The following is a 23,818-nucleotide window of genomic DNA, read 5'->3' as shown; positions in this document are numbered from 1 at the left end:
CCCGAAGGTGTGTTGCCAGGGTAAGGGATATCTCACGGCAGCTGGAGAAGAACTTGCAAAGGGAGGGGGGAAATCCAGTTGTCGTGGTCCATGTCGGAACAAACGACATAGGTGGGAACAGGGAGGAGGTCCTTCTGAAGGAGTATAAGAAGTTAAGAGCTAAATTAAAAAGCAGGGCCTCGAGGGTAATAATCTCTGGATTATTGCCTGAGCCACGTGCAAATTGGCATAGAAAGTCAGATCAGGAGAATTAACAGGTGGCTAAAGGGCTGGTGCGGGAAAGAGGGGTGCCTTTTCGTGGGATACTGGCACTAGTACTGGGACAGGAAGGAGCTGTACTTGAACCGGGATGGGACCCGTGTCCTAGTGGAAAAGGTAAATAGGGAGGTGGCAAAGGCTTTAAACTAGTAAGACGGGGGGAAGGATCTACAAGAAATGAAACCAGACTAAATATAAACAAAATAGGAAAGAATAAAGTAAGGGAGGACAATGATGGTTATAGAACAGGAGTGTAAAAAGATGGTTAAAAATAAAGTGAGAGGAACTGCCATAAAAATTAGTTAAACTGTCTGTACAGCAATGCACACAGTGTCCGAAATAAAACAGGGGAACTGGTGGCAATAATACTTTGCAAGGAACAAGACATAGTAGGGATCACTGAGACATGGCTACAGAAAAATCAGGACTGGGAATTAAACATTACAGGGTATAACATATTTAGAAAAGATAGAGGGGGAAAAAGGGGAGGTGGAGTTGCTGTACAGGAAACTCTCTTTTAACCGGCACCTAAATATCCGGAAACCTCTCTTAACCGGCAAAATTCAGGAGTCGGTTCAGGTAAGTTTTACTATATATTAGTGGCCATGTAACCGGGGTTCCTGGATCTGTGGCCGTGTAACCGGGGTTCCTGCACCTGTAGCCGTGCAACAGGGACTCCTGGGTTTGTGGCCGTGTAACCGGGACTCCTGCACCTGTAGCCGTGTAACCAGGGCTCCTGCACCTGTGGCTGTGTGCGGGGCTCTCGTACCTTGGTAAGTATACCTCTCTGTAATCTGGACTTTTTGATCAACCGACACCATGTCGGTCCCGTCGGTGCCGGATAAAAAAGAGTTTCCTGTACTTACTAGGGATAACATAATGACAGTAGAAAAAAGTGATGCAGCTATCAGCAAGACAGAAATAGAATCCATGTAGATAGAGATAAAAGATAATAAAGAATCAATCACACCAATAGGGGAAGTCTACAGACCACCTAATAGTGGAAGGGAGGTGGAGAAAGAAATATGCAAACAAATTAGGGAAATGAGCAAAAAACATACAATAATAATCATGGGGAATTTCAACTACTGATATTAATTGGCCAGAAGAGGTAGGTAAAGGGCAAAATGGAATTCAGTTCCTACAATGTGTACTGGACTCCTTTCTAACCCAATATGTAAGAAGCCCAACAAGGGAGATTCGCTATTGGATCTAGTAATTGGAGCAGATAAAAGAAGTAAAAGTAGGGGAACATCTAGGCAATAGTGACCAAAATATAATATGCTTTAAGATAATAATTGAGAAGGACATAAGTATGACGAATAGATTGGAGAAAATCCAATTTTGAGGGACTGAGAATAGAACTTGGGAAAATAAAATGGACAACAATACTGGCAAACAATGATGTAGAACAGCAGTGGGAAACATTTAAAATGGTGTTCAACGGAGTCCAGGAAAAATATATACAGCTAAAAAACAAGAACAAGCTAAACACTAATGAGATACTAGGGATGAATAAAGACATAAGGGAAAATTTGAGGGTAAGGAAAGAGGCATATACTGGACTAAGTACATGGACAACAGGGAGAATACGAAGAGATTAGGAGAGAAGTCAAAAAACAATTTAGGAACTATGAAATTAAATTATCAAGGAACATAAAACAAAATATTAAAATATTTTATAGGCACATGAACAAAAAAAAGGAAAGTCGGGATGGGAATAGGGCCACTAAGGGATGGACAGGATAATATAACAGGCAGTGATAGAGAGATGGCAGACATATTAAATAATTACTTTGCTTCAGTATTTACTAGGGAGACAGAACAGGTGGACAAGACAACGAATGATGAGATTAGTAATGAGATAGCTATATTTAAAATAAAGAGAGTAGACAAAGTAGATGTAATTTATCTAGATTTTCAAAAGGCCTTCGATAAGATACCACATAATAGATTAATGAATAAGGTCACAGAATGTGGGGTCAGGGGCCAAGTAGCAGAATGGATAACTAGCTAGCTTCAAGACAGAAAGCAGAGAGTAGGGGTAAAGGGTAGCTATTCAGAGTGGAAGAAGGTAGGAAATGGTGTTCCATAAGGATCAGTGCTGGGACCATGGTTGTTCATAATTTATATTAACAATTTAGACATCGGAATCAAAAATACAATTTCTAAATTTGCAGATGACACCAAATTTTGGGGGGGGGGTAGTCAATACTGAGGAGGACTGCAACAAATTACAAGACGACATTAATAAACTTGCAGAATGGGCACATAATTGGCAAATGAATTTCAACACAGATAAATGTGAGGTATTACATTTTGGTAAGAAAAATAGGGAGGTCACATATTACTTGGAAAATACGAATCTAAATGGGGTAGAAGATTAAAGGGATCTTGGAGTACAAATACACAAATTGAAAAGTAGTGAAGTTATGCTAAACTTGTATCGAACCTTGGTTAGACCACACTTGGAGCACTGCATACAATTCTGGTTGCCATATTATAAAAAAGATAGAGAGGCACTGGAGGGGGTGCAAAAAGATTTACAAGGATGATACTAGAAATGCGAGGGTATACCTATCAGGAAAGGATGACCAAGTTGGGTCTCTTTTCTCTAGAAAAGAGAAGGCCAAAGGGTGACCTAATAGAGGTCTTTAAAATTATGAAAGGTTTTGATAGAGTAGATAGAGAGAGAGTGTTTCCACTTGTGGGGAAGAGCAAAGCTAGAGGCCATCAATATAAGATAGTTATCAATTAATCAAATAGTGAATTCAGAAGAAACCTCTTTACCCAGAGAGTGATGAGAATGTGGAACTCGGTACCACAGGGAGTGGTTGAAGCGAATAGTATAGATGCATTTAAGGGGAGGCTAGATAAGCACGAGGGAGAAGAGAATAGAGGATTAAGCTGATAAAGTTAGATGAGGAAAGACGGGAGGAGGCTCGAGTGGAGAATAAATGGCGGCATGGACTAGTTGGGCTGAATGGCCTGTTTCTGTGCCGTATATCCTATGTAATCCTATGTAAATATATAGATTAAAACAAATGTTTGCTATATTTTTCTCCCATTTGAACCATGTTAACCCAAAAATCAATGATTTATTTGCAGTTGTTTTTTGGCAGTTTATTTTTCTGCCAGCAACACTCGATTACTCATGTCCCACCATTTATGCTGGATTTCTCGACAGGTCTTTCTTTCAAATTCTTACTGGTACGTCTCCTTTTCTTTTGACATTTTTCCTGTAATTGAGCTTGCTCTCCAAACTAGTACAGGAAACTTAGTGTTATCCGGAGGCTAAATGTCCGGCAAGCTCGAGCCACCGGCAAAAATCAGGAGCCGTTTCGTTAGTTTTTTTTTCTTTTCGTTGCTTTTTTCTCTTTTCGTTGCTTTTTTCTCAACAGGCAAGGTCTTGCTGAAGCTGTTGCTAAGCTACAGAGAGTACGGCCAACTGTTTAGAAGCTGTTGCTAAGCAACAGGGTTTGTTGCCAGATACGGAGCTCAAAAGCTCCGTATGTTTCAACATTAGCGCTGGTTTGTCCGGCAGTTTTGAGGGAACGGCAACAGCTCGGTCCCGTCGGTGCCGGATAGCACAAAGTTTCCTGTACCTGGGTCTTCATTGTGGATTTCCTGCTATCCTCCAAAATATTCCATGGCATAAAGATATCCACCAACATAAAAGTTGGCTGTAACAACAGCAAGCTCTGAGTTCCCAGATTAGCCTAGATTTTGTAATTAAATATCTGAAATGTTAAGTGTTAAAACATAATTGCAATTGCTGCTAAAGTATAACTGGTCATGTGACAGTTCCAAATCTCAGCAAGCCTAAAATATGGATTTTACCCATTTTGGAATGTTCAAATGAAGATACTTAGTAGTGTAAAATTATTTTTTACTGAGCTGTCAAGAAGAATGAAATCACAATAACCAATGTTTTCTTTAGATCAGCAGCAAATGCACTTGTACAAACACTGAGCAGACAAACATCAACATGTTTTGATTAAATAGCATCTGAACATTTGGGAAGCATTTCCTTTGTACTATCGTGAGTTCTTCTCAAAACATGAATTGGGATATATTTGTACAAAACTGCTCTGTTCAGAAGATTCAGTTCTGTTAAGGGACACTGGGAAAGTTGTTAACGCAGAAGTCTTAATTTTCAGCAATAGCCTCTCATCAATCCCACAAAATATCTAAGAAACATGGCCAGATGATCTAAAACTAATGAACATTTTCATTAATTCTAAATTATTTTACAAACCACGAGTGCTGCATTTACTTTCGTACCAGGTGCACATTTTAAAATTTATTCGCAGGCTGTGGACAACGTTGGCAGGGCCGTATTTATTGCCCATCCAGGAATGTTGTGGTGGGACTGTTCCATGAACTTTGCAGTCCTTGTGCTGATGGTGCTCCCATGATAGTGTTAGGATATTGACCTAGTGACAATGAAGGGACAGCAATGTATGTCTAGATCAGGATGGCGTGTGACTTGGAAGGGAACTTGGAGGTGATGGTGTTCCCACGACATTTCTGCTCTTGTTTTTTTTGTGATAGCGGTCACTGGGAAAGGAGGTGCATTCTTAGATTGTACATGCTGTAGCCACACTGCAATAATGATGGAGGGGGTAGATATTGAGTTCTGCAGCCAGCAAACTGCTCTGTACTGGAAGGCGTCAAGCTTCTCGAGTGTTGTTGCGGCTGTACCAGGTGAGTGGTGAATATTCCATCACACTCCTGACATAAGGTTTGTAGATGTTGGAAAGGTTTGAGGGTTCATGAAGTGAGCCACTTAGAGTACCCAGCCTCTGTCCTGCTCTTGTAGCCACGGTGTTGATACAGCTGGTCCAGTTAATCTTCTAGTTAATAGCGACAACCAATATGTTGATGGTGAGAACTCAGCAATAGCATATTTGTACCAGTATGCTATAGATAACAAAAAATCAACAAGTCTATATATTTTAATGTTGTGCCAATGCTTCTTTTTTCTCCCCATCCACTTACCAATTTTCTCTCCTTAACCAAAACCAACATTATGTGCAGCATTCACCGGCATTTTAAACAGCTGAGCAACGTTCTGTTCAGAGTGTCCGTTTTGGACAGGGAAGAATACATGCAACAATGAAAGTGAAAGACCGAAACAAAAATTTGCTTTATAGCACATTCTTTTTAAATGGTTGAGTAATGCATTGGTCTTTTAAAATTTATGCCTGCCCACCTGTTTCAGCTCTTCCAGTGGTGCTTTTCTAATCTAAAATTATGTGGTAGACGCCAAAATGGAACATGGAAAACAGTGGTCCCAGCACAAAACTGATCAGTAGAATGAAAGAGTAGCCAATATAACATCAGGCAGAGACAGATAAATACGTTATTCTAACATAATTTGTAGGAAAACTCTTAGGATCCAAAATTCAAGATCATATTAATGAACATTTATAGATGCATGGGATAATCCAGGACAGCCAACATCCAACTTTCAGAGCACTAACTAAGACAGGCTATGCATGTAGAGCAGCAAAATTCAAACGATTGAATAAATTATGCAAATGAAAGAACATAAAAAGAAAAGAATAATTTACATTTATATAGTGCCTTTCACAAACTCAGGACCTCCCAAAGTGCTTTACAGCCAATGAAGTACTTTTTGAGGTATAATGTAGGCAACACACCAGCCAATTTGCACACAGCAAGGTCTCACAAACAGCAATGTGTTAATAATCAGGTAATGTTTTAGTAGTGTTGACTGAGGCACTAATAGTGGCCAGGGCACCAGGGAGTCTCCCCTGCTCTTCTTCAAAATAGTGTCATGAGATCGTTTACATCCACTTGAGATGGCAGACGGGACCTCGGTTTAATGTCTCATCCAAAGGACGGCACCTCCGGCAGTGCAGCACTCCCTCAATACTGCACTAAAATGGGACTTGAACCCACAACCTTCTGACTCAGAGGCGAGAGTGCTACCACTGATGATCAAATATCTAGTTAGTAACCCTACATGAGTGTAAAATAGTGATAATGGCCCAGATATTCCGATCCCTATGGGTGGGTATGCGCTGTGTACCCACCCATAGGAACATCGGAAAGGCCGGCATTTCCCATCTGTCATGAATCCTCTTGACAGATCCTCCGCCTGCCCTGGAGAAGGGCCTCTGTGGGCGGATAGTTCCGCTTTTTGGAGACCCTCTGCCTGCAGAAAACCCTTACAATTCTTAGGATAAGAGTGGAAAAAAAGTTTTAAAAAAAATTTCACTGATGTATCATTTAAAAATACTTTAAAAAAGGTAAGTTTATTTTTAGCCCCGTAAAAAACTTCAATTATTTTTTCCAAAAAATTTAATTTTGTTTAAAATATTTGATTTATTGTACTTTCAAGTCATCTTAAAAATGTGATTAAAAAAAAAATTATTTAAAGTTTTACTATGTTTTTGGTGATCTCCATTCATATATCTGACAGGTCTTCCCGTCAAGTGTATGAAGGGAGATTCCCTTCTTTGATTGGCTGCCCCATAGTCCACGTGAACCCAGGGACGCTGCGAACTACATGCGCCCCTGGGATACGTGGGCCCTGCACACTTGGAGTTCGAGAGGCCCAGGATGGAAGTATGCGCGTCCCGAGAGCCCTCAGGTAAGGGCGTAGATTTTATTCTAGATCGGAGGCTTCCGCACGTGGGAAGCCTCCGATTGGAAAATACGGCCCAATGTACCTCAGCATTTTAAGAAGCATTTTAGCTCAATGAATCTGTTCATACCTGGAGCCTTCTGTAAATGACTTCTGCATTGAAACTACATCGCTGACTTTCAGGAACATGCTGAAATTAGATAGAAAAAGATTTAACAAAGTAAAATGCTGCATTGCTTTAAATATACATTGATATTTGCTGCACGATAAAGAGTCAGAACTTCAAATTACCCTGGAGGTACATAACAGCATTAGCTTGTATAAGAAATGGAGTGTTCTGCTTCTTAAAAACAACCAAATAGTTTCATTTTGGCCAAAGGATTTTTTTTTTTTAAATAAAGGGATTGTTGCAATGCTTACCTTTACTATTTTCCAGCAACAGAGTCCAATTTTTATACAATCCTAATCTGTTTTATTTATATTTTAAAAATACCATTGAGCTATACTAAAATACTAAAATTATGATGGGTGTTTCAAATTTCAGGTCTGCCTTAGATATTCTCTTGGGTACACCTTTTCCATAAGCGGTCTGAGCATCTTATCTTTCCTACATTACAACAGTAAATACACTTAATAAGTAATTCATTGGTGGTAAAACACTTTGGCGCATCCTGAAGTTGTAAAGGCGCTATATAAATGCAAGTCTTTCTTTGATGTTCAACTGTGTGCCCCCAACTGACCATTATACAACCACATAACCCAGGGTGTAACAATAGGACTCAATTTTGATCAGAACTGGAGATTGTAGGCCGGAGGCGTAGCTCCGGTGTACGCCTACAGACCCGATAAAAAAATCCACACCTACCTGCTGGTTCCTGGGCTTCGGAGACTTCGGGTCCTGGGCCTGCAGGTATACGCCTGCGTAAAGGCCCACGGATCCCAGAGACGCAGGCGGTTCGGAAACGTCCCTGGAATCAGGTGAGCCAGGTCCTCCAATCAGAAAGGAGGATTCCTCATATGCTTATGGGGATTCCATTTATGAACAGAATCCCTTTTGGCATATGAGGAATCCCCAAATAATTAAATAATTTACACAACTGGAATAAAAATAAATGTTCCCATTTTCAAACTTAATTCAAAGTCCCTTTACAATAAAAATTTAATTTTTTGAGAAATAATTTTAATCCAGGTCAAAATGTACATAAACTAATTTTAAATGTTTGTATATGATTTTTTATTTTTTTATTTTTAATTTAACATTTATATTAACCCTTATGCTGGTGAAAAGAGCCCTGATGCCTGCTTTTACCAGGCGTAAGGTTTTCGTGGGTATTTGCTGGGCAGTAGTGGCCGAACTCTGCGCCAGCGGAAGTGATTTTTGGGTCAGTGCTCATGAAGGACGCTATAAAAATGCAAGTCTTTCTTTCTAGTAACTCCAGGAAGCAGAAAGGCAGTGTCTCCAATATCTTCTTGTGCAGGAATTTTCCAACCGACCTGGCTACCAAACCAACTACACTCTCTCCCAGGGGTATATTCTCCACAGACACCTTGTGCTGTGCCCACGCGAATGGAATCATCCTCATCACCATGAGTGTGAATATTTGTTGACCACCTGGAATGAGATGTAGGGTTCTCAAAATTCCCACATTCCCCAAAGTTATTAATAAAGTTGACCCTGAAGGACAAGTTACTAATAAGGGTACCCTAAAGGAAATGGCTTCTGGACCTTGTGGCAGAAACCTGCAAGATTGAAAGCAGGACCCTGCAAAACAGCAGGTCAAGTTCAAAGGGGCTTTGAAAAACCTGACATGCCTGGGCCTGTGGGAGACTTGTTATTTCTGAAGCCAGACAACTAGATAATACAGACTACGCATTCTTCATTTTGAAACAAATCAACTCAGGAAAGACTTAATCTTGAACCCATCAAACCTTTGCATAAATAATCGGTTACAGTTCAAAGTAGCTACCAAGCCAGGAAGACACCGATTAACATTATGAATAACAAACACCCAAGATATTAAAGCCATTTAGCAACGAGACAACCGCCCCAAAATCAGTTAAGATGAACGACTATAATCACCTTAAACGAGCCCGCCAAAATTAGACAAAGAAATAGCCCTGATTTGGCACGCAGATAACAAACTTCGAAATAGTATAACTGTAGGCCCACCGGTAACCAAGGGCGAGCAGAAGAAAGTGGACGAGCAAGCAGAGAAGGGCAGCAAGAAAGCGTTGGGGGACAAGCAGGCACACACTCAGGTCCAGGTTACTCGAAACTCAAAGAAGCAGACAGGCACGGTGGGGCAGGCTCGACCGAAGGCGACTAGGCCGCAACTGCAGCCTTACACGAGGAACGACCACGAGCACCGCGGTAACAAAGGGCCGGGTAAACCATACCTTCAGATCATTACCACTGCACAGGTAACGATCTAGGCCACCGCGACTGAGCCGATACCGAAGACCGCCAACCGAACCCCAACCGCAACAAAACCCCGACGACCAGACCACCACCAGAAGAACAAAACCCGAAGTTTTCCACTCTACAAGATAAAGTACCCAACAAAGACTTTACTCCCTATCTCTAACGGAGAAAAGAGGGTATTTTACTCAGACAAATCCACCACCGCGCCCTGGGACCACGTGGCGACAGCAGGCCCCAAAGGACACAAAGAGCGAACCCCAAAACCGCAACCGGCTTAATCGACAGGATTCGACCTGTCAAGAAACCCTTATTGGTGAGCATAATCCCTGGCCCCTTATAGCACAATTTAGTTAGATATTGGGGGTGGGACAAGGGTAGGGGGATTATTAATGTGATTTTTCCCTCGTTGTGCCGTGTGTTCCCCATTCTTAATTAAGTGTACTTTTATATGCCTGTAACTATTCCAGTAATTTTCAGTGTTGTAATTTTATTGTGCCTTTAATAAAATACAGTTTCTTGCACCAAACCAGTTGTCTACTCCAATTTGTATCGCAGCCTGTACCTAAGTCCGGAGTCCAGAACCACAGGGGTGTGGGAGCGATTCGAACCGCTCAAACCCAGTCAGGGGCAAGCTGACTGCGGACACCAAAAAACCCCTACAGAGATGACGAATTACTTAACACCCCCAGCCATCCTGACTAAATGGCTTGTGAGGAGACAACAGATCCTCATTGTATCAGTTTGAAATAGACTGCGAGTTGTGACTGATGTCAGGGTGAACCATGACAGTTTGCAAGTTCCGGGTTTTCGCGCTTGCGCAGTGCAAGCATTTCTTTGATTTTTCCAAAAGTGACTGAAGCATCTTGTGAGACAAGGCCAGATATGAGTTGTTAAGCTGCATTATGTCATAGACAGCAAGTGAACATACTGAGTAATAGTCAAATCAAATTCCACTTACTTACCTCAATTGCATTTCTCGCATTAAAAAAATGGTGGTCGGGGGGGGCGGGGGGGCCAGGGGGGTACATGCCCTGTCCCTTGTGTGGACTGACTTACCTGTTTTTGGCATTACTTTTCTTTCTAGGCAACTTCTAATTGCAAAATCTAAACTCTTGCATTTTTAGATTCCAGCTATGGGCCCAAGACTGTGTCTTGCAGTTACTTTTTCAAAACCTCACTGAACCCAAGCATGGTTGCCCTTCCTTTTTTCATGTTAATATGTCAGCTGTGGCTCAGTTGGTAGCACCCTCACCTCTGAGTCAGAAGGTTGTGGGTTCAAGTCCAACTCCAGAAACCTGAGCACAAAAATCTAGGCCGACACGCCAGTGCAGTGCTGAGGGTGTGCTGCACTGTCGGAGGTGCCGTCTTTTGGATGAGACGTTAAACCGAGGCCCCATCTGCTCTCTCAGGTGGATGTGAAAGATCCCATGGCACTATTTCAAAGAAGAACAGGAGAGTTATCCCTGATGTCCTGGCCAATATTTATCCCTCAATCAACATCACTAAAACAGGTTATCTGGTCATTATCACATTGCTGTTTGTGGGAGCTTGCTGTGTGCAAATTGGCTACCGTGTTTCCTACATTACAACAGTGACCACACTTAAGTACTTCATTGGCTGTAAATTGCTTTGGGCCGACCAGTGGTCGTGAAAGACGCTATATAAATGCAAGTCTTTCTTTCTTTATACTAACTCCAGGAAGCAGAAAGGCAGTGTCTCCAATATCTTCTCGTGCAGAAATTTACCAACCGACCTGGCAACCAAACCAACTACACTCTCTCCCAGGGGTATATTCTCCACAGACATCTTATGCTGTGCCCACGTGAATGGCATCATCCTCATCACCGTGAATGTGAATATTTGTTGACCACCTGGAATGAGATGACGAATTACTTAACGCCCCCAGCCATCCTGGCTAAATGTCCTCACTGTATCAGTTTGAAATAGGCTGCGAGTTGTGACTATCTCCAAAATGGCTCATCAGGCTTCATAACACATTGTGAATGCTTGCAGCTTGTGACCTGTGCAAAATCACTGTTTTATAATGCAACCGCATAACTCAAACCCAAAATTCTTTTCATGAAGAAAAGGAAATTATCAAAAATTCCGAAATGTGACTATGGGATAATTTTGGTGGTTGGAACAGGTGATTTACGAGTGGGAAATTAAAACTGCTCCAGTCCTAACACTTTGAAAATAAAAATAGTATTTTAAGTGGTAGCTCACTGGAGGCATAAACTACTGAGTACTTGGTTACATAATATGATACTTCGTAATTAATTGCTAGATGTGTGAAATTATCAAAATAATCACTGTCTTGAATTTGTAACAATGATTTTATTCCTGTTGTAACTTTCAGTTTCCTCTTCCCCATTATGCTTCCTGCACTCAGGCAACCCTCCTTGACTGAGAGGACACAGGTGATATAACCCATCTCTGTGCTGCTTAGAAAGCCATTCTTGGCTGAGGTACAGAGAGATCTGTAGATACTATGGGCTCGATTTTGCCATTGGGGCGGGCTGGGGTCGTGTCAGGCGCTTTTCATGTTAGCCACCCGGCTCCAATTTGATGTGGGAAAAATATGCGATTTTCCCCTAATTGGGCAATTGATTTTCCAGCCTGTGGGAACCCCTGGCCCACTTAGTCTTTCCATCCTGAAAGTTGCCTCCGATGATGTCATCAATGCTGCTGGATTTAAGGCCTGCAAGCAGCCTTGCTTCTTCTGCAGACGGCAAACCTTATGCCCTTTGCTGTGATAGATTCCTCCAGCCAATATGTCCAGCAGTAGGCCAAAGTCTGCACCAAGGTTCGATGACGCCGCCCTGCAAGCTCTGGTGGAGGGAGCAAGAGGAAATAAGGAGGTGCTCTTTGTTAGATCCGTGGTTCAGTGGATAAATAATCACACGGATGCTGTACATAAACAAATAACAAGTCTTTACTGGAGGAGGGTAAACTCTAGACTGGGGTACAGAGGCATGCGCACAGCTTATATACCGGTGTGGTCACTGCCGGTACTACAGTATACAGGAGCTGTAAAAAGTAGTTCTGACTTAAAGGCACATACACTACAATTCCTCCCTTTTTAGATTAACACCCCCTTAATATTCAAATAACAATTACATTTTTACATGTACATTCAATAACAAAAGTCCATTTATAGATTCAGTCTTTGGGGCGGCTTCCTGACCCTTTCGGGATAGCGCCTTTCCGGAGGTTCTTGTTCTTGGTGCAGAGGCGATTCTGACCCCCTTTCATCGGGTAGTTCATCGGGTTCCACTGCTACTGGGTCTGAAGTAGATGCTACCGGTATGTCGGGTTCATCCCCAGGTACTCGAGACATGGGGTTGACGCATTCCTGTGATGCTAAGATCTGATCGACGTGGCGTCTCACAATGTTCTCCCCAACATCCACTGTGTACATTAATGGCCCCTGCCTTGTACATATCGTTTCGGGTTGCCACTTCTCTGTTCGATAGTCCCGGGCCAAGACTGGTTGCCCTACATTGAAGCTCCTTGTCGGCTTCTCGTTGATGTGCTGGAATTGTTTGTCCCCAACATTTCTTCGCACATTTGGTCTGAGCAAGTCCAGACGAGATCTCAACCTTCGGTTAAAGAACATCATGGCCGGGGTCTGGTTGGTAACTGCATGTGTCGCGTTTCGGTAGGCTAATAAGAAATTGTCCATCTTATGCTGTAGTGGAATTTCCTCGTCGCACATGGCCTTTATCGCCTTCTTAAAGGTTTGTACGAACCTCTCAGCCAATCCATTGGTGGCTGGATGATACGGGGCGGGTGTGTAATGCCTTACCCCATTCCTTTTCATGAATTTTTGGAACTCGTCGGACACAAACTGTGGTCCATTATCAGAGCAGATCTGCTCTGGCAACCCGTTTCTGGCAAATATGGTCCGTAGGACTGCAATCATTTTCTCTGTAGTGGTTGAAGACATCTTTATCACCTCAAGCCACTTTGAATGAGCATCCACTGCTATTAGGAACATTGAGTCCATGAATGGGCCAGCGAAATCAATGTGCACCCGTTGCCATGGAGAGGAGGGCCACTCCCATGGGTGTAGAGGGGCATGTGGTGGTGCATTTTGGACCTTCTGGCATCCTAAGCAGCTCTTAGTTAGGTCTTCGATTTGTTGATCGATTCCCGACCACCACACATAAGCCCTAGCTAGGCTTTTCATTTTCACTCCCCCCAGATGACCTTCATGTAGCTCATTTAGCACTCTCTCCCTTAACTTGGGTGGAATCACCACTCTGGATCCACACATCACTGTCCCCTGGCATACTGACAGCTGTTCTCTTCTGGATGAGAATGCTGGCAACAGTGAGTCGCCATGTGTTGGCCATCCCCTCACCGTCAATTCATATACCCGTGACAGCGTCGGATCATTGCGGGTCTCCTTCTCTATATCCGCGTTTGTTACTGGCAATCGTTCAATTACCGACGAATAAAATATCTCGATAGGGTCCACTGCTGGTGCTTCCTCCACAGCAGGCAGTGGCCGGCGCGATAGCCCATCAGCATTCCCATGCTGTCTCGTGCCTTTATATTCTATTTCATATTGATTCGCCCCAGAAACAGGGACTATCTTTGTAACCACTGTGCAGTCATTACTGGCACGCCCTTCTTAGGATTAAAGATGGAGACAAGTGGTTGGTGGTCAGTCAGCAAGGTGAACTTCTGTCCATGCAGATAGTGGTTGAATTTTTTTACTCCCCATACTAGGCTGAGGGCCTCCCTGTCAATCTGGGCGTAGTTGCGCTCGGCTGAGGTTAGTGACCGAGACGCAAAGGCTACTGGCCTCTCCAACCCGTCTGGGAATTTGTGCGACAGCACCGCTCCAATGCCGTAGGGTGATGCATCACATGCCAAACGAATTGGTAGTGCTGGGTTGAAATGGGCCAACACCTCTTTTGATGTGATCAATTCTTTACACTTCTGGAAAGCTCGTCTACGTTCGTCATCCCACTTCCATGGTACCCCTGTTTGCAGTAGGGTGTTCAGCGGGTGTAATACCGTAGACAAATTTGGTAAGAACTTGTGGTAATAGTTTACCAGCCCGAGGAACGACCTCAGTTGTGACACATTTTCCGGTGCTGGAGCCTTGACTACTGCCTCAATCTTGTCAGGGGACTTATGTAACCCCTCTTCATCGATGACGTGGCCGCAATACGAGATCTGTTTCTGGAAAAACTCGCACTTGTGGCGATTAGCTCGTAGCCCATATTCCTTTAATCTGGCGAGCACCTTCTCCAAGTTAGCGAGGTGATCACCGTCATTTTCGCCCGTGACCAAGATGTCGTCCAAATAACACTGGGTCCCTGGAATCCCTTGCAGGACCTGATCCATCGCCCTTTGCCAGATAGCCGGAGCCGAGGCTACTCCAAACACCAGCCGGTTGTATTGATAGAGACCTTTATGGGTGTTGATCGTAAGGTAATGTTTCGAAGCTTCTTCTACCTCCATTTGCAAGTACGCCTGGGCTAGATCAATTTTGGTGAAGCATTTACCACCAGATAGTGAGGCGAAAATATCCTCAATTCATGGAAGCGGATATTGCACCGTGTGAAGGACTGGGTTCACTGTCACCTTAAAATCCCCACAGATGCGGACCTTCTTTGGTTCCCCAGGCGTATTACTCAACGACCTCTTCATTACAGGAACGATGGGTGTAGCCCACTCGCTCCAGTCCACTTTGGACAGTACTCCTGAACGTTCCAACCCTTCCAGCTCTGCTTCAACCGCTGGTCTGATCGCATAAGGCACTGGTCTGGCCTTCAGAAACTTTGGGCTTGCATTATCCTCTATTTTAATTGTTGCTGTTATTCCTTTTAGTGTTCCTAGTCCCTCCTGGAACACTTCTTTTGCGTCAGTTAGCATTTTTGACAGTCGTCCAGGTGTGACGTCGGCATCCTTTTTGGCCTCAACCTTCAGTGCCTGTATGGAATGCCAATCTAAATGTATCTTCCGGATCCATTCACGTCCTAGCAGTGGTGGTCCTCCATTTGGCAATACATATATATCCATTTTAGGTATTTCCTGACCTTTATATGTCACTTTCACCCTTATTTTTCCTTTGGGGTAGACTTTTTGCCCCGTATACGTCCTCAAGACAATCTCTGTAGCTTTCAAGGGTATGTGTGAAAATAGCCGCTTGTAGTCTCTTTGATTTATGACTGTTAGAGCTGACCCTGTGTCCAATTCCATTTCCACTTGGACTCCGTCTATCTTGAGTGTAACCCAGATAGTCTGGTGATCCTCCATTTCGGTTACATTATGTAGTTTCAGACAACCCAGCTCCTTGCTTCCGGAGTCTGTGTCACTTTTCTGTTCGTCTGAACCACTGTCCATCACCTGGTGTACCTTTTTGTACTTCTCCTGTGGAGATTTCTTACTGTTGGTTTTCTTCCCAGACCTGCAGACTCTTGCTATGTGTCCTGCTTTCCCACACTGTCTGCACACTTGGTCCTTGAACCAACAATCTTTCTGGTCGTGTGTTGTTCTGCCGCAGCGATAGCACTTCCCTGTTCCATAGGTCATTTCGTTGGTGCCATATTCTTGCGGTCTCCGTTGTATCTCTGCAGCGCCCCTTGCGGCTGCTTCGTGTGATACTGCCAGTACTACAGTATACAGGAGCTGTAAAAAGTAGTTCTGACTTAAAGGCACATACACTACACTCTTCCCTTCCTCAGGGAGGAAAAAGCCTCCCCAGCAGACGAAAGCTGTGTGGATGCAAGTGGCCCAGGAGGTCAACTCTTTGTCTATGTGCCGCAGAACCTGGCTGCAGTGCAGGAAAAGGTTTCATGACCTTCTGCACGCTGGAAAAGTGAGTATGACTTTCCCATCACCCTCAATCTGATCCCCATTGCCTCTCCTCACCAGCACTCAGCGTTGACAACCACTCCCTCCACATCCCACTTGACACTGACATCCCTGCACCCTTACCCATTCCCCCTCTCTCTATGGTCACATTCACCTAACTATTCGACTATGCAGCCCTCACACTCCCTATCGATGTGATGCTATGAAAACAACTTACAACACACAGGGAGGGCCCTTGGTCTTGCCACCTCACTCCATCTTTGTCTCCTTCTAACCATTAATGATATGGATTCTCTACACTCACGCCTTCATTCTCACTCAAACTCCACTTGTCTCCCTCATTGCAGGAAAAGAGAGCTCACAATAAGAGGGAAAGAGCAAGGACAGGAGGAGGGCCACCCTCAGTAGCCCAGCTCACCCCCTGGGAGGAGGCGGCCCTGGCGATTGTGGGAGTGGAGGAGGATGCGCAAGTGGGGGACGGACAGACGGGTGCATCAGAGCAAGCTGGTGACAGAATAGTTTATCATCTCTCTCACTGACATTGCATGAGTCACTGATAATATAGAATCATAGAAACATAGAAGATAGGAGCAGGAGTAGGCCATTCGGCCCCTCGAGCCTGCTCCGCCATTCAATGAGATCATGGCTGATCATCCAAATTCAGTACCCTGTCCCTGCCTTCTCCCCATATCCCTTGATCCCTCTAGCCTTAAGAAATATATCCAACTCCTTCTTGAATATATTTAATGAATTGGCCTCCACTGTCTTCTGTGGCAGAGAATTCCACAGGTTCACCACTCTCTGGGTGAAGAAATTCCTCCTCATCTCAGTCCTAAATGGCTTACCTCTTATCGTTAGACTATGACCCCTAGTTCTGGACTCCCTGGCCATCGGGAACATCCTTCCTGCATCTAGTCTGTCCAGGCCTGACAGAATTTTATAGGTTTCGATGAGATCCCCTCTCAATTTTCTAAACTCCAGTGAGTACAAGCCCAATCGACCCAATCTCTCCTCATACATCATTCCTGCCATCCCAGGTATCAGCCTGGTGAATCTTTGCTGCACTCCTTCCATGGCAAGAACGTCCTTCCTCAGGTAAGGCGACCAAAACTGCACACAATACTCAAGGTGCGGTCTCACCAAGGCCCTGTACAACTGCAGCAAGACATCCTTGTTCCTGTCCTCGAACCCTCTTGCTACGAAGGCCAACATACCATTTGCCTTCTTAACCGCCTGCTGCACCTGCATGCTTACCTTCAGTGACTGGTGCACAAGAACACCCAGGTCTCTTTGCACTTCCCCTTCTCCCAATCTACTGCCATTCAAATAATAATCTGCCTTCCGGTTTTTGCCACCAAAGTGGATAACCTCACATTTATCCACATTAATGATTCTGATGCTCTAACAGATTGACTTTTGATCGTCTGCAATATTCAATGTGCATGTAACCTTGGCCTCACATCTCTGACTCTTTCCTTTACTCCCCCACAGGACCATCGAAAGCCCCCGTCCCCACTATCCAGGAGGAACAGCCTGAGCCTCCAGACTCCTCAGAGGAAGCTGCAACCTGAGGGTGCAGCGTCAGCAGAATTCAGCGCACCCAGCACCAGCGCAGACACTCACCTCGGTGCTACTTTCGCGAGATAGTGCAGTGTTGTCACCTGGTGTATCACAGCTCACAAGTGAGGATCAGCAGATGGTGGAGACAGGGACAGCAGTGCAGAGTCCTAGTCGGAGGGCGCAGCATTCTGCCAGCTCGGCTCAGCTGCATGTCGACCCTCTGCCTCCGGGTCCATCCAGAAGAAGAGCGGTGCTAGAACTCCAGGAAGAGGTGCAGGAGTCTCTGGCAGGTTTTGTCTCCAGGGTCGCTGTGAGTGTGGAGCGAATGGAGGAGTCCATCGTTAACATGAGCAGAGCCTTTGTGGAGGCGTTGGCACATGAACGCATCACCACAGAAAGGATGGCAACCTCCGTGGAAAATATGGCTACCTCCATGGTAAGGCTGGCTACCGTAGAGAAGAGGATGGCTACGGTAGAGGAGAGGATGGCTACATCCATGGAGGAGCTCAGTTGCCAGGATATGGAAAACATGGTATTTGTTCAGAATAGACTGACATCTCTTGAGGCGCGATGGTCAGCTCTTGAGCAAACAAACCAGACCTTCAGGCAAGTCCTCGGGAGTAGGACTTCCAGTACAGAAACGCGTCCTCATGGCCCCCCTGAAGTGCAGCAAGGTGCTGTCAAGCCACTTGCTAGCTCTGAAGTGGGGCTGACCTATGAGGGATGTTGGTGGCATACAACAAGGAAGTGGGGGCTCCTCTCCAAGTGCTCACACGACCATGCCACTGCAGAGCCCTCGATCAGAGCCCCACCAGAGTCCCCACCAACTGAGATCGGCGTCTCAACCCCTGCACAGCCGCAGGAGCAACAGACTGTTGCCGAGCCCTCACAGGTTCGCAACCCCAGAGGACGCCCGCCAAAGGTGTCGAGACAGGAGCAGCAAGAAAATGAGCAAGGGGCCTCCACATCTGCTGAAGCCACAGGGGAAGCACCACGTAGGAGCATGCATAAGAGGAAGATAATTCACAAGTAGTCACAAGGGTAGTCACTTGGGTGAAATGTTATGTTTAATGTTGAAAAGCCATCAGTTGGTTATTGTCATTAAAAATTCTGATGTCAACTGTTGCAGTTGCGGCGTGTGTCATATCGCTAATGGAACTTCCACATTGAGGGCTTAGGATGATTTGCAATTGTCAGTATGGTGGTCAGAGTGGTAGGAACTGCAGGTTCCTGGCCATTGTCGATGCTCTGGTAAGAAGCTGCGAGGCAAAAGTGCTTGATTGGCTAGGCTAAGCAAATCTGGCCATGATGAGTGCGTGCCTTACATCCCGGCCAGCAATGTGCTCGCATGCTGCTGGTGCTGGTTGATGCGGCTCTGCAAGCTGGTCGTTGTCGCCCTCCTCCTCCTCATCTGAGGAGGCTATGTGATGAGCCACTTGTTCCTCGGGCATCTGCAAGCCACGACGCTGTGCCATGTTGTGAAGTGCACAGCAAACCACGACGATTCTGAAGACCCTGGCTGCTGAGTACTGCAGGGCTCCACCTGATCGATCCAGGCATCTGAAGCGCATCTTCAGCAAGCCGATGGTTTGTTCGATTATGGATCTGGTGGAAATGTGGCTCGAGTTGTAGCGCTCCTCAGCTTCGTTGGATGGCCTCCTCAACGGCGTCATTAGCCACGTCTTCAGGGGATAGCCCTTGTCTCCAAGTAGCCATCCGTTAAGTTGGTCTGGCGGAATGAAGAGCGGAGGCACACTAGACTGGCGCAGGATGAGGGAGTCATGGCAACTGCCAGGGTACTTGGCACAAACATGCAAAATTTCCTTCTTGTGGTCACACACCAGCTGTACATTGAGGGAGTGGAAGCCCTTGCAGTTGACAAAAATACCTGGATTGTGATGGGGTGCCTTAAGGGCCACATGTGCGCAGTTAATGATGCCCTGCACCGTTGGAAAGCCTGCCAGATTCTCAAACCCAACCGCACACGCAGTTACACTGGCTTGATCCTTGGAGAAATGGATGTGATTGTGCGCGATGGCAAAGAGGGCATCGGTTACCTGCGTGATGCAAGTGTGTGCAGCCGCCTGGGAGACGCCGCTGAAATCTGCTGCTGATCCCTGGAATGAGCCTGAAGCAAAAAAGTTGAATGCGGTGGTGACTTTGATGGCCACTGATAAGGGGTGTCCACCTGCTTCTCTGGGCTCCAGGTCTTGTTGCAGCATTGCGCAGATGTCACCCACTACCTCTCGCGAAAGTCTGAGCTTCCTTCGGCACTGCTGCTCAGTCATGTTGAGGTAGCTGATCCTCTGCCTGTAGACCTTGTTTGGGGGGTATCTCCTGCGCCGACGGGCTTCCATGCGCTGGCACCTTCTGGCCTGTGCAGCTTCATGTGGTGAGCAGCAGCTTGGAGCTCCTGCTGTTGCTCCTGCAGTTGATGCTGCTGTTGTTCAGGGTTCTGCTGGTCTTCGTCTGAATCTGATGTCCAGGAGGAAAGGGAATAAATGGTTCCATTCTTCTGGTATATACCTCAGTTGAGGAAGCGCTCATTCAAGGTGGGGAGAGGGGTTTCCCAGGAGGTCACACTGGAGATAGGTGTCAGGCTCCAAACTTCCACAACAATGAGTAGGCCTGTTAAAAGTTCCCCCAGACCTGAGACAATAAAGTTCTGCCACCTGCAAATGATGATTGGTGAAAACTCCTTTTTAATGGTGGAGCTGCACTTGTGCTGCCGCCAGGTTTCACTAGCGTGTTTCAGAGGAGGCATGCGGCACGTGGGAAAACTGTTAAAATCAGAAAGGCCTCTCAAAATGGGATTACAGAGACACTTAACTCGTTGTTAAGGGCCTTAAGGGCCTATCCCGCCTCTTGGAGGCGGGATGGAGACGGGGTCAGAAAACTCGCATGTGGGAAAATTGCTCGGAGGCGTGATGGAACCCGCCCGCCAGTTTTTGCGATTTTAACACCTCACACGCCTCCAATCCCGCCTCCTCGGGCCTGGCAAAATCGAGCCCTTATGTGTACACCAGTCCCTTAGGTCCAGTACCATATTCTCACTAAGTTCTGTGCCTAATGACCCAGTCAAAATCTGGAGCTCGTCATGCGGGAATAAGCCTGAGCACAAATTTTCAGCAGAGGCTGGTTTTGCATCTAAGTCTGCTAGTTCATGGCACAATGAAGAATGTGCTGTCTTATTAATTTCATTTTAAAAGGATAGGAGATTTATACTAGAATCTGTAATAATACAAAGGCACGTAGACTGAAATAACATCAACAGATCAAACATTTTGTTAACAGTGCTATCAGAAACAAGATATGAATCAAGCCTTACACAGAATCTTGAAATTATTTGACACGTTCACAGAACATCCAATTACCTGAAGAATATGCTTTAAATTGTGCAGTGTTGAAGGTCGGTAGAGGTCAGAGACATTTTCATTCTGAAGCACCTCGACTTTCCCCTCCCCTGGAAGAGGGGCAAGTACATAGCAGAAACTTGGAGCAGGCAGAAGCACATCAATGGGCAAATCTATGTGCTAGAAAAAAAATCACCTTGTGTATTAGAAGCATTACTTTTAATCTAGATTTCAAATGGCGCATGAGCGCTGAATTCATTTTGCAGCATTTTTTCCTTTTATTAATCTATTTGAGCATTATTAACAACAAAAGGGCCATCACCATTTTGAGGACAATAAGGGATGAGCAATGAATGCAGCCTTGCCATCATCACCACAACCCGAGAACAATTTTTTTTTTACATTGTCATGTATAAGAACTAAGAAATAGGAGGAGTAGGCCATACGGCCTCTCGAGCCTGCTCCACCATTCAATAAGATCATGGCTGATCATCGACCTCAACTCCACTTTCCCACCTGATCGCCATATCCTTTGATTCCCCTAGAGTCCAAAAATCTATCCATCTCAGCCTTGAACGCACCCAAATACCCAGCATCCACAGCCCTCTAGGGCAGAGAACTCCAAAGACCCACAATTTTATGCAATATTTCTTAACTTTTAACAACCATCTTAAACAGTACAAACAATCAATTCAACTGATCAATCAGCTACCAAGTAAATATATCAGATGATTAAAGGCTCAACAAGGAAAGTGAAGTTTGTTGAATATAACTTGGGTAACACTATACAATGGTTTTGATGGCCAGTTTAATTTTAGGATTATTACTACTTGCTATCATAGCCACTACATGATATGTTCAGGTCAATCTTACACTTGGCTGTATGCAGCAAACCAGAAAAAGGGCTCCAGAACAAGTATCCTGTTACTGAAAGTTGTAGCAGAATTATCAGTTAAATGTTGGATGAAACTAGAAAATGTTATTAATATTTCATAAGCTGCGGTTATACTACCATTTCCCTATTGATACAAAGTGCTTTTGGATTCACATCAGTACAAAAGCAGCAATGTAACTCTGGGGTTAGGTTTCGATCTAAAGCTAAGCAGTGTGAGAACACTCACAGGAGGTAGTCTCACATTATTATGAGCTTGCATTAGATGCCTTATAACTCCCTGCAGATTCCCAAGCAGATTTGGAGATAAAAGGACAGTGCAATCATGAAATGCATTTGGGACCATGAATTTATTTGGAAATGGTTAAGAGCCAAACACCATTTCATTACAATGATACTACTCGGGTAGCAAAATGATATTCAACAATAATTTACATACCATGGGGCTGATAATGTGATGGCGGGCAGCCCAGCTACCTGTATTACCTGGCTTGAAAGCTCCAGCCCCACAACTCATCCAAGACTGCTAGTGCAGCAAAATGCAGCTAGCCACCATGTAGTGCACTAGAAGCCCAAACATAAGCCCCAGACACGGTGGCATAGTGGTTAGCACTGTTGCCTCACAGCACCAGGGACCCGGGTTCGAATCCGGCCTCGGGCGACTGTCTGTGTGGAGTTTGCACATTCTCCCCGTGTTTGCGTGGGTTTCCTCCGGGTGCTCCGGTTTCCTCCCACAGTCCAAAGATGTGCGGGTTAGGTTGATTGGCTATGATAAATTGACCCTTAGTGTTAGGGAGATTAAATATGTGGGGTTACGGGGATAGGGTGGGATATGTGTTGGTGTAGGGGTTACGGGGATCGGGTGGGATATGTGTCGGTGCAGGCTCGATGGGCCGAAATGGCCTCTATCTGCACTGTGGGGTTTCTGTGATTCTGTGATAAGCCAAGTGCCCCAAAATTTATGGAAATGAGAGGGGCCTCCCAATTATACAACTTGAACACCCGAGTAGCCATTAACAACAGGCACTTAGGGGCAGGCTTTTGGGACGTAAACACTTTTCGATTCTGGGTGGCCCTCTCTTTGATGTAGGGCCATCCTTATTTGGTTTTATTCCTGGCCTCACCAGCCAAATCCTGCCACAGGGTTTAAGTTCCTGGTAGCTGCAGTGCATAAGAAAAAATGGCAGCAATGAACTGGGAGCGAGCAACCCTTTCATTGCTGCTGGCATCTGACATTCAGCCAGTTTGCAGAAGTGAAAGATCCCATCGATTTTTTAGGTGGGAATCTGCCGGCTGCCTGTTCTTAAACATAGAGGCAGGTCTGTGAGACGGCCTATTAACCAGGCCCACTGAAGGAGAAGCCTTTCCCCTTCCTTCAGTTGTGCCGCAAGTATGGACACTCTTAACTGTGCCTAGACTGAAGTATGTTAGTGAAGGAAAAACTATGTGATTGTTGTAAATAAACCTTGTTCCGTTGTTTAAAGAAAATCCACACCTGACTATGTTACCTGTTTGGCACCATCTTAAATTGAGATCCTTTGGAGAAGCTACAGTATTATGTCCTTAATAAATAGACCTCCCTCACTTACATAAGCAAACAAAAGACGTGTCTGTTGAATATGCATCCATGGTTTCTAGATAGTAGCATTACCTCTTGACTGCCTTGGCTTTGGCCATGGACTTTTGGAGGAACCAATGGAGGCCAAAGACTTTCAATCAGACTGAAGAGTCCTGAAGACCTGAGAGATAAAACGCAAGCCAGGTCAAAACACACTGAAATCTTAAACTGGGTTTTACTTAAACAATAATACTAGTGTTAATTTTAGTAAGCAAACAACAGGAGACTGGTCAGGAAGGTAAGAGCCCATGGGATCCAGGGTGCC

General features: G+C 44.9%; 1 protein-coding gene across 3 annotated transcripts in view; it reads right to left on the bottom strand.

The window, feature by feature from the left end:
- spidr (scaffold protein involved in DNA repair) overlaps positions 1-23,818 on the bottom strand; it is a 354,308-nt gene that overhangs the window by 46,783 nt on the left and 283,707 nt on the right. For 2 of the 3 annotated variants that reach the window (XM_085992882.1, XM_085992885.1), the window contains 3 exons: positions 23,587-23,674; positions 21,065-21,223; positions 7,005-7,064 (listed from right to left, as the gene is read on the bottom strand). In XM_085992882.1, the coding sequence (XP_085849008.1) occupies positions 7,005-7,064; positions 21,065-21,223; positions 23,587-23,674 (307 nt within the window). The remainder of the gene's footprint in view (positions 1-7,004; positions 7,065-21,064; positions 21,224-23,586; positions 23,675-23,818) is intronic. The other variant, XM_085992884.1, reaches the window with a different exon arrangement.

Source organism: Somniosus microcephalus, chromosome 7, assembly GCF_052327205.1.
Source record: "Somniosus microcephalus isolate GS21.2 chromosome 7, FLI_Smic_1.0, whole genome shotgun sequence".
NCBI classification, from domain to species: domain Eukaryota; kingdom Metazoa; phylum Chordata; class Chondrichthyes; order Squaliformes; family Somniosidae; genus Somniosus; species Somniosus microcephalus.
Note: the sequence above shows the minus strand (reverse complement) of the source record. Positions and strands in the feature narration are given on the sequence as shown.